Source organism: Nannobrachium achirus, assembly GCF_963921795.1.
Source record: "Nannobrachium achirus genome assembly, chromosome: 15".
Lineage (NCBI taxonomy): Eukaryota > Metazoa > Chordata > Actinopteri > Myctophiformes > Myctophidae > Nannobrachium > Nannobrachium achirus.
In genome coordinates, this window is record NC_137822.1 from 23,229,736 (window position 1) to 23,241,395 (window position 11,660).

General features: G+C 43.4%; 1 protein-coding gene across 1 annotated transcript in view; it reads right to left on the reverse strand.

The window, feature by feature from the left end:
- Positions 1-10,448, reverse strand: part of LOC308299702 (carboxyl-terminal PDZ ligand of neuronal nitric oxide synthase protein) — a 117,393-nt gene extending 106,945 nt beyond the window's left edge. The window contains exons 1-2 of the mRNA XM_080743492.1: positions 10,226-10,448; positions 8,524-8,595 (exon numbers count right to left, since the gene is read on the reverse strand). Of these exons, the coding sequence (XP_080599618.1) occupies positions 8,524-8,595; positions 10,226-10,333 (180 nt within the window). The 5' untranslated portion in view covers positions 10,334-10,448. The remainder of the gene's footprint in view (positions 1-8,523; positions 8,596-10,225) is intronic.
- Between the last annotated feature and the right edge of the window lie 1,212 nt (positions 10,449-11,660).

Here is an 11,660-nt window from a genome sequence, read left to right on the forward strand (position 1 = left end):
TGTTAAGGGAGGGGCGCTGTTTTCAGGCCAGGCCAGGCACACACACACACGCGCACACACACACACACACACACACACACACAGGGGGGAAGGGGGGGGGGGGGGGGGTAAAACCACCGCTCAGTTCACACGGGTGTGATTTTTTTTTAAACTAGGGCCTATAGTGTGTGCCAGCGCCTACGTCATTGTAGTCCTTAGCGGCCATTTCTTGGGTAAAAACACAGGTGTTTCAATTGTTTGAGTGCATAGAACTAATGCTTTACTCCAATCAGAACACCTGTGTAAGGCTGTGTTTACCCAAGAAATGGCCGCTCTTAGAACTACATTTGGCACACCCTATAGTAGGTAATAAAAAAGGAACGATTTTGGACATGATCCACCCATGTAACTCGTCCATGCAAACATCTTGATTGGCAAGCACATGGTAGTCAAAGATTTCATGATGGAAAGGTGTTGAAACCTGGGCCTGCAGGTCAGCTAATGCTGATTAGAGCTGCAATGACAGATGGGCCAAGTTCCTCAGCAGTGGCGGAAAAAGTACTCAAATGTTTTACTCCGGAGTTACATTTTCACTTGAGTAAAAGTACAAAGGTATTCGTATCAAAATGTACTTAAAGTAACAAAAGTAAAAGTGCTCATTATGCAGAATCTGCATCATCAGTGTTTTTAAAACACCTGCGAACCCCCTCTGACCATTTCACAACACCACACCGTAACACGCTGTGAGCTTGTAGATACAAATGAAACAGGAGCTGTGAGAAAGAGGGATCAACCAGGTGCTCAAAGGAGATGAAAAATAGAGTTACAAAAACCTAGATTGGTGCTTCTAAGATTAACGGGAACCATGACTTGAAAAAGCAGGAACGATTCGAGCACTCAAAAATGAACGCAGGAGAGGGAGTAAAATCAATGCACTTTAATCATGTCTGATACAAAAGCAGGCCACACTTGCCCCGACAAAGACCAGTTTGGTGGAAACATGTTGGCTTTTAAACTTTCTAATAGACATGATTAAAGTGCATTGATTTTACGCCTTCTCCTCCGATCCTGTGTTTAAACTTTTCCTCATTTTGCTGGGGTCCCCTTGGAACTGCCTTGCATTCTTTCTTCTCGTGAAAGAAAAGACCTTCGGCGGTCGTGGACAGGAAAACCCGCGCACAACGTGCCCGCGGCGCGTGCACGGCTTCACTGAGAATCAGGTTAATAAAACAGGAAAAGCCTTGGCAGTTAATCTACATCAGGGCTCTTCAACATTTTCAGGCCAAGGACCACTTAGTTGAGAGAGAGATGAAGCAGGGACCCCCACAACCCATAGATACCATATAGTTTCATTATTTGACAGCACAATCATCAGTGTATTTTGGATTCATGTCAATGTGTTTCCACTTTCCAGATATTTAACCATTTGAACCGTCAATACTTAATAAACTTGACCTTTCACTCTGTACTTAGTCTGCTCTTTTTCCCCTCTACACCAAACCTCTTTCCAAGAATAGCCGATCCACAAGCTCACAAAGCCTCGCAGCACGAGGCGTTGTGAGGACCCCCTAGGGTCCCGGAACCCCTGTTGAAGACCCCTGATCTACATTAGTTATGGCAAAACTATGGCAGCATAAGTGTTTCTTAACATTGCCCAGACAGACAGGGGGGAACAGCGCTGACCAGTTGGGCCCATCCTGGTCTCTATGTTCAGGCCTAATCCAGAAGTGATTTAGGTCACCCACTATGGCCCTGTACATCTGCCCACATTGAACACAATGTAAAACAAACAATACACAAACAAACAAACAAAACATTACCCATCCCGCATTACACCATTTATGTCTGATCACATCCAACTTTTGACACACATTCACATACTGTATAACACCGGCCCCCCCACAACTAAACCCCCATCCTGCCATATACTGTGGATTATTTCTCTCTGTACAACAGTGTGTCACCCGGTGTATCCGCGTGTGTATGTCTGTGCGTGTGTGCATGTGCGTGTGTGTGTGTGTGTGTGTGTGTGTGCGAGAGAGAGAGAGAGAGAGAGAGAGAGAGAGAGAGAGAGAGAGAGAGAGAGAAAGAGGGAGAGGGGGGCTGCTGGATGATTGAGTGTCAAAGTTGGTCAAAGCGATTCAGTTGCCATTCGGTCATGAAAAAAAAGAAAACGTTTGCACTCTGAGAAACTAATTTGAAGGTGAATTGAACTCTGTCTCGCTCTCACTCTCTCTCACCCCCCCCCCATCCTACGAGCACTAAGAGATGAGACATTACATTTTGTATAACACGGTGCCGATATGCTACGATTTCTGCCTCTAATATTTGGCCAATGTTTAATTTGGCATTTTAGAGGTATTAAAAAGTCCTTAAATTGTCAGTTTAGAAATGTGCTTAACTTAAACATTATGTTGGTTTGTTTACTGTTGAGTGAGAAAACAATGTTTCACATTAAGTTAATCATCTGGGGACCCCCACAAATTATTTGGGGACCCCTCTGGGGGTCGACTCCTGACCCACAGGTTGAGAACCACAGACATAGACAGTAAGAAAGGTCTCCTCTTTTCACACGCAGAAAACTGACTCAGAAAACAGACAGAAAACTAGAAGCAGTGCTCTTCCGAGCACAGGTCTCCACCAGGCCACACAAATCGGCCTGTTATAGCGCCACCATGAGGCTGATTTAAAAAATGTGGGGCAGAGGTTCTGAATTAGCATCCAGGGAGTGTGTGTGCTCAGTTTGGCAGCGATCGGGCCAACGGCGCCGGAGATTAGCTGGTAACAACCAGGCCACACAAATCGGCCTGTTATAGCGCCACCATGAGGCTGATTTGAAAAATGTGGGGCAGAGGTTCTAGATTGGCATCCAGGGAGTGTGTGTTCTCAGTTTGGCAGCGATCGGGCCAACGGTGACTGAGATTAGCTGCTCACAAACTGCGAGGACGCACGGACGCACGCACGCACGGACGGACGGACGGACGGACGCACGGACGGACGGACGGACGGATGGAGGGGAAAACATACTCTCCCTCAGCCTTCGGCTGGTGGAGACAATAAAAGAGATGAAGCTGAGTTGTACAATAAGCATCACGGTGAACATCGATGCCTGAAGAATTATCCCATCATCACAGCCAATCAAATTTCAGAGGGCAGCTTCAGAAACAAAACAAATCCCTTCCAGTCAGCAGTGAGCATAAGGGCATAGCTGACATGTCAAGACATGTCAGCTATGTCAAGACAATTATTTTCAGTAAGGGACAATACTGGCAGGCACCCAGGAGAGAAACGCTAGGGAGAGTTGTCTATTTGTCTTAAGTCAATTGTTATAGAGCGACAGAGCAATTGCTAATTTTTTTTGTGTGTGTTTGCGTGTGTGTATGTGCATGAGTGCATGCGTCCGTATGACACACACTTTGATACACGGGCAGAGAAACTGGTGGCGATGGTTTGAAAAGGAACCACTGGAGTGGAGGGTCTAATAACTAGAAATACTGTTCCTACGAAACAGTGTGGGCTCGCATGGAACACCATGTATGGGCACAAAGATCTACCCAATGGGCACTCCAACGTAACTTCTCCACATTCAATCCCCCAGATCCCCTATATAAAGATGCTCCCTTATTGCCTAAAGGCCCTGCCTTTGTACTGTTAGGAGAATAACCTTAGTATATAATGATTTGTGAGGAAATACTACAAAGGATTTTATGTGGGTGTTGTTGTTATTTATATCGGGTCGCACTTGTTGGTGGTGATGTCACCAAGAACGCTGCTCCTCATTGGCTAAAGGCACAGCCTTTGTACAGTCGGTAATTCTTTTGAGGAGAATAAACAGAACATTTGAACACATGCATACACGCACGCACGCACGCATGCATGCACACACCCACCCACGTATACACACACACACACACACACACACACACACACACACACACACACACACACACACACGCACGCATCAACACATTGGTTTCCATGCCACTGCTCAAATTGAAAGCAGCTAAGCCTAATTCATGGAAATCGTGAAAGTAAGACCTAGCACCCCCCAACCACCCATAATAGGACAACTTTGAACAAAACCTACACATGACCCATAATCTAATCTTTTCACTTCCTCGCCGTTGGAGTGGCAGCTGTGTGTAATGTGCGAGTAACACGTGAGGACTGGACAAATATTGGTGCTGTGGTATATTTTGATTCCCATGTTACCTAGGGCTGGACGATATGGACAAAAACGACCAAAAAACGTTGATATTGCGACAATGATATTGTATTGTGACGATAATGATGTTTAAAAACAGAGGTTATTGCTTTATGGGCGTGTAATGTTTGTGTTCTGTGTGGATGGAAAATCAAGCCTTTTTTTAAAATAAATTTAAACTAAAACCAGTCAAATAAAACTAAAACTATGTATGTACTGTACAAGTATAACTAAACTTAACTTAAATCAAACACCATACTGAAATATTTAATGAAAACTGGTAAAAATGAAAACAAATTGAATTCACGAAAACTATAATAACACTGCTGCACCCTAACCCTAACCCATTAAACATTATTTCTCCGTCCTTACTTAATTTAATTCCTCACTGCAGTCTGTTTTAATCCGGACATTCCTGGCTAAAAGGTCATTGTTCAAGTTTGAATACAAAGCATGTAAAGAGACAGAAGAGTCAATATCCCGTTAGACACTAACTAAATACATGTGTGTGAACGTGCCGCATGCCCTGAAACGCTTGTCTGTTTGCACTCATGTAATGATGGCAGAGTGGGAGGTCATTCACCGCTCTAAGTACTGTAGAACAGGCAGCGTGCCGTGCGCTAGGTTTTAAATTAGAGACGAGCTCAAGAAGTAATGGCAGTAGTTATGCAACCTAAAATTACCGAGGGGGTACAACTTGAGCGGGGGCATGTCGATATTTTTGTAAAAAAGAGGGGTGGGGGGGTGAGAGTAATGACACAAAGTTGTTTGACATATCGGTTTCCGACCGTCGACTACATATATAGGCATCTGGATATCCAGTTGTCCAGAACCGCAGATCCAACAGATCCATACCGGCATATACCGTAGGCCTACTAATTACATCAGCGATCTCCGTATGGGAGACACAGGTGGACAGACAGATACTGTACATCTCCCCATATGGGCACACAAGGGACAAAGACGGGTCCAAAGGGTACCCTGACAAGGCCCCCGACACTATGACTCAAGAGTCAAGACATATCGGTCGGATTGGAGGTGCGACGTAGGTGTGAGGGCCGCGTAGTGATCCGAACCTCTAATCTTCAAGGCTATTATTATGCTTTACAAATGTGTACAGAAACACCTTTCCTTAACTTTTAAACGAAGTCGACTCAATATCAGCAGGAATCACAGCGTTGTAAGTGCATTTTATCATAAATATTCCTATAAAAGGTGACCAATGTATGCTTTATTTTTTAAATATGATATTTTTGAATGTGTGATTGCATTGTAGTATCAAGTGTGATGGTGGCATCAAATGTCTACCATAAAATGGGATCCTAGTATTAAAAACTCAGTTTGGAGAGAACCACTGATGTCTCCCAAACACTGGGTCGGGACCCATTTGTGTAGTAATTTCATTAATAAATAAAATACATTTTGAATAAATTCCATAAATTAGAAAACAAATGTCTAAGAAGTAGTGAAAATAGCTACCAAGCTCACAACGCAGCACAAAGCATCACGTTGTGTGCTTGTAATCCATTTTTGAAAAAAGTAGTTTTCATTTGACAACATTTAACTCCTAAGCAAACTAATAAACACATAAACTGAACTTGGTTTTAATTAACCACTTATTCAAAAACTTTAGCGGCAAGGCACCTTGTAAACTTGTACATGAGCATTTTTTCTTTTTCTTGCATTCCTTTGAAAGATTTAGGGCCCTGTTTTCGTCCATGCTATACCCTAAACTCCTAAACTCTTTGCCTTTCTTTTAATATTTTGAAAAACATTTTGATATAGTTCAAATAGCTGATCTACAAGTCTGGTCGCGTCGGCTGCATGTATAGCTGAAGATTCCGACGTCACCACAAAAGTAAAATAATGGTCAATATAATCTGTCAGCCGTAGTACTGTTTACTGACAAGGCAGCACAGATACTTCATTCCATAGGCTGGTCCCAAAGGCTGAGATCCAGATCCATAATAGCAACTCATTCATTATTGACGGGAATATAAATGCTTTCTTTTCTCAGACAGAGACTACAGTAAAGAAAACACACACACACACACACACACACACACACACACACACACACACACACACACACACACACACACACACACACACACACACACATTAAATATACAGTATGCATCCTCCCTGCGTACACACTACACCCTGCATTGATTCAGAATGTGTGATTTATTTGTGTCCTTTATACATTTAATTGCCAAGAACACACTTAATCCTAACCCACAGTAATTATTTCTGAGCCATATCTTGTCCTGGTAATGAACAAGATGTTCGCCTCCCTCCAAATTGCTTTAAAGAAGCACACCAGTCTTTTTGTCTCCACCAGGCCGAAGTTGTCCAAACATGGCGCAAATCGGTACACATTACTTCTAGAAACTGTTTTATTCCTTCCCTTATCTGGGTTTTGAAAATTAAATCATTGACACATTACTTCTATATATCGTAAATTTCACCATTGTACTACTGATGTTAAGGTTAACCTGTTTAGAGCTTACTGCACCCCTCTATATACAGCCCCTCTATGGGTGAAGTATAAGAAAGAGAGCTGCAAGTAGCATACAATGACTGCCTTCGAATTCTGTTAAAGAAACCCAGGAGCACAAGGGCCAGTGAGCTCTTTGTTACTTTGCGTCTCACCACCTTCATGGCTCTGTTGAGGAACCTTACCTACAAGTTCATGTGCAGACTAGATCGCTCCTTGAATGGAATAATAGGACTGATGACAGACCCTGGACGTAGCTCTGTCAGGTACACCATTAGAGGACACTGGCATGAGTGCCTCTTTAGCTCCGGTGGGGCTCGGTGAATGTCCTCTTTGTTTGCTGTTTTTTAATTATTATCTTTGTAATGTATTGTCTTTTTACCCTGTGGGCCTTGAGCCTGTAATAAAGTTTATATATATAGTTATGTGATCAACACAGATCTGTCCGATTTTTCATAATCCATCCTAATTGGCAAAGATTGGCATGTAATGGTTGAAGGAGTGAGAGGCAGTATGGAGAAGCCTGGAAGGTCATTAATGAAGTGTCAGGACGGAAGAGGACCAAGGAGGGACAGGTTGAGGGACACACCCCTGAGGAGAGGGTAGTGACCTGGTTCAACCACTTCCGAGGGCTGCTGGGCACAACATCAGATGGAGAGGAGGAAGAAATACCATCATTCCTCCAGGACCTCAACATCAAGGATGGTGTTGCAATACTACACAATTAATTATGTAATAGCTGTGTGTCTCAACCCAACTAAGCAGCCACAATCACAAAACAAACCCATCCTGAATCTTACATGTCAGAGTGAGAAGAAGGCAGAGAGACAGAGAGGTTAAAGCTAATAGAGTAGAGAGTTAATAAAGTCCCATGGAGCACAATAACGACGATGCCACAAACAGAGCTTCATCAAAGGTGACTGTAAAGCAAACACACGTGCCCAAGAGCAAATAATGACCTGCCCTTGAAAGGTGGAGTCACTGCCCAAGAAGGAAAGGTGCACTTCAGCATGTGTGCCATGTACTTTGAATGCTTCAAGTTCTACTCTGCCTGCATGTATGTTCGTGTCTATTCCTGCAATATGACGTTTGTTTACTTTGTAGTCTGTGGATCATGGTTAACTTTTAAGTCATTGCGTATATGTCAGCAACACACATTTTGTATTTTGTGTCATTTCAAAAAGTCCTGTGGTTTGAGCACACTCACACTCACATCCCATTTCCCAAGAAACATTTGAAACAACCTTTAAAGTGTTGTTCTTTTCTTTTTTTACGCATCATTTCCCTATACAAGCAGTCATCCACTACTGGAGTAGTATGGTGGTGTTTACTAGGGATGGGATGATATGAAAATGGCACGATTACTGTGACCACAAATTTGAAAATGATCGATTTATGATATTATTTCGATAATCAAAATACCCCCAACATCCATTATCATGGGGCGGAACATTTGCCCCAAAAATAGCCGATCCACAAGCTCACAATGCGTTGCGTTGGGACGTGTTGTGAGCTTGTAGATCGTCTATTTTTTGGCAGAGAGATTTGGTCGAGAGTGAAAAAATTACTGTATCAACGTTATTTCCAGGTACCCCGGAACTTTGCGATTTGGGCATGTAGTAGAACCTCCTCTTGGAGCTGTAGCAGAGGGAGAGGTTCCAAAAGGAGCTAGACGACCAGTAGGTCCTATACCCGACCACAGGACCTTGATGTCTCTGTAGAACACCATCAGGTACAGACCCACTACAACCAGTGCTGTTGTTGTTGTATATTGTATTAATGAATGTACCATGAAAAAAAATGTTCAGTAAACAAAAAAGTAGCGATATGTTCCTCTTACCCTGATCCGTCTCATGGCTGCCACAATCTCCATCCGGCTGTTGGGTCTGGGGACGTCCAAACTCCCCACGTACTGCATTGACAACACGCACGCAGCCACACACACACACACACACACACACACACACACACACGCACACACACACACACACACACACACACACACACACACACACACACACACACACACACACACACACACAGAGAGAGAGAGAGAGAGAGAGAGAGAGAGAGAGAGAGAGAGAGAGACACTCCATATCAAGGGCTATTCAGACCAAATCACTGATGTGTGTAAAAGCACGCATCCCATTTATTTCCAATTGGGGCTTGCGTGGCAGCCCGTCTAATAGTGCAATACGGCAAAGTTCACGCTGATGTCTTGCATCTGACGGACTGACAAGGACACATCTAATTTGAATGAAGTTCATCTCAACGGACTTTATTGAAATCTTGTGCGTGCGTGAGCTCTTGAAGCCAATGAAAGCAGCACTGCTCTGTGTGTAGGTGCGTGGCTGTGGGAAATGACAGGGAAATAAAGTGATCCAACAGAGTGACTGTCAATCAACAACACTGTTGTTGATTGACAGTCACTCTGTTGGATGACTTTCCCTGTTGTTACAACAGCAGTTGCTAACTGGAGGCGGACAGAATTGCATTTTATGTGTTTAGACTGTGTGTCCACGGATTAGGTCTGAACAGCGCTTCACATTCACATATTATATAGCCTGGGTACCCATGTATTGTTTTGTTTTTGTTTACTCACAATACATTAGCCACACTTGGACCCTGTATAGCATCTAGCTCCTTTCGGAACCCCTCACTCCACTGCTACGCAGAGCGCAGTGAGGGGTTCCGAAAGGAGCTATAGCATCCCTATTCTGGGGCTATAACATAACATTCATCAAAAATATCTTTACTTTTATTTTTATTCTTTTTTTATGACTTTTTGCACCAGGTTGAAGTGGTAGGCTATCTACTCGTAGCTACCTGTATAGGTATCTGTTCTGTCTGTCTGTCTGTCTGTCTGTCTGTCTGTCTGTCTGCAAGAGGAGCGCATTAGCCTGTGTTAAGTTTGTACGGTAGGTACTTATTACAGATCTGAATACTCCAAAGTCTCCCGATAAAGACTGGTAGGCGAGGTTACTCCAAAGTAGCCTAGATAGGCCATGAGACTCAAACAACAAGTTAGGCTACTTTATGATTATTAAACTGTAAACACAACATTGACTTCACAGTCAAAGCAGAAAAGTTCAGGTCAATGCTAAAATACAGTGAATCATCGCGATTATAGGCTACACAACACAATAGCTGAATATAAATGATTGCTCAGCTCAAGAGTTGGCTTCAGTTCAACTTGTCTTAACACACATTCCACGTTATATCCTGCCCAGACAAATAACTCGCACATTTCGCAGCAGAGATTTGAACAAACTGAATTCGCAATAGGCTATTATAGACAGGCTACTTTTTGCTTTCAGGACCTCGGCGCCGCCGCCAATGTGTTCAAATCGTCCTGCAAGTATCACGTCGCGGAAACATGCAGGACTATATCTACACACACACACACAGTGTGTGCACCTGTCAAATGCCGATCCGTTCCAACCGGCGATCACAACTCCAAAACAGAGCACACAGTACACAATGTCATTATATTGTTAGAGCGCATGCCGAATTATAACCATTTTAAATAATAAGATTGAAACCTTGGCTTGGAAATGGATCCCGTGTTGGTACGCCTCATCGTTGTGGAGCGGCAGCCTCGAGTCCAACACATCGTCCACCAGATTGTACCTGTTCCTCCTCGCGGGCATCCTCCTGTAGTAGGTAGGCTATAGCCTACTAATAACCGCCTTCATTAACAAGTAGTAAACACGCAAATTCTGGCATCCTCCAGTGAATCCGGACGGAGAGGCTCTTCTTTATTCCCTGTGAGAAGATCGCGGTCCATTGTTGCTTCTCTTTGAGCTCGGCGTGGTGGACTGGTGGGGGGGGGGGGGGGGGGCGCTTTCAAAGCGCGACTGAGGCGGTCCCGTCCTGTGAGAGGGACGGACGTCCCAGGCAGCTCCTCTATTGATTCTTAAAACAAAATAAGACGCGTTTTATTAGGCTGGGTGATATATTGTGGAATGTATGCTAAACCACCCCCCAGTAGAGGTGAGGCTCCTGCTTTGTGTGTGTGTGTGTGTGTGTGTGTGTGTGTGTGTGTGTGTGTGTGTGTGTGTGTGTGTGTGTGTGTGTGTGTGTGTTTGAATTCTCAATCCTATTGGTAGCAACACTGCCCCCCTCATAGCCCCACACTGGAGCAAAGTTCCCAACAATGACGTAACCTTTTGGGGGGAATCCTGTCTGACAAATAATAAGACTAATTAAAACCACGGAGGGGGGGGGGGGGAGAAACGCTTCAGAATGAATTTGAATTGTAGGCCTATTTTAATTTCAGATTACAGATTGTTTTAGAGTAGCCTAAACGTTTTAATCAGAAGGCATTTAGGAATACTTCAATATAATAGAATTGTTGTGTGACTGAATTGAGTGAACACTCTGATTTACCTAAAAGCAATAACAGTAACATGCCTGCAATCCTCTCCTTTGTTTCTTTTTTAATGCCTACAGGCTACTTTAAAAATAAGTTGTCTGAAAGAATGCCAATGCGCCCTCTGCGGGCAACTCTGCAAGTACTGCATGTTGGCAAATAAGCAAGCTATAACAGCAGCTGTAGGAATCATGAGTTTATTGTAAATGGTGGGTCATCTCATCTATAATGGATTGTAGTTTGGTTATGTTGGTTATTATAGGCTACTACCTAATACCTTTTTTTACTGCACAATAATGATGATTAATGATTATTAACTCCTTTAAAAATAAAACGATTATAAGCCGACATACACCGATGCCCCCGTGTGAGGGTCTCCAGTTGTGGAGAGTCTCTCTGGCTCTCTTCTTTTCAGATGGGTTGATCACTGCCTGGTACATTGCAGTGTTGCCTAAGAGTATCAATGCAGTGCAATGTACCTACTCTAGTAAATGTCCGGAATTCAAAATTTGCTTGAGTAAAAGTACAAAATGATTGGCAAAATGTACATGAAGTACCAAAAGCAGAAAGTACTCACAGCAAGTTTTCAATTGTACCTTATCAAT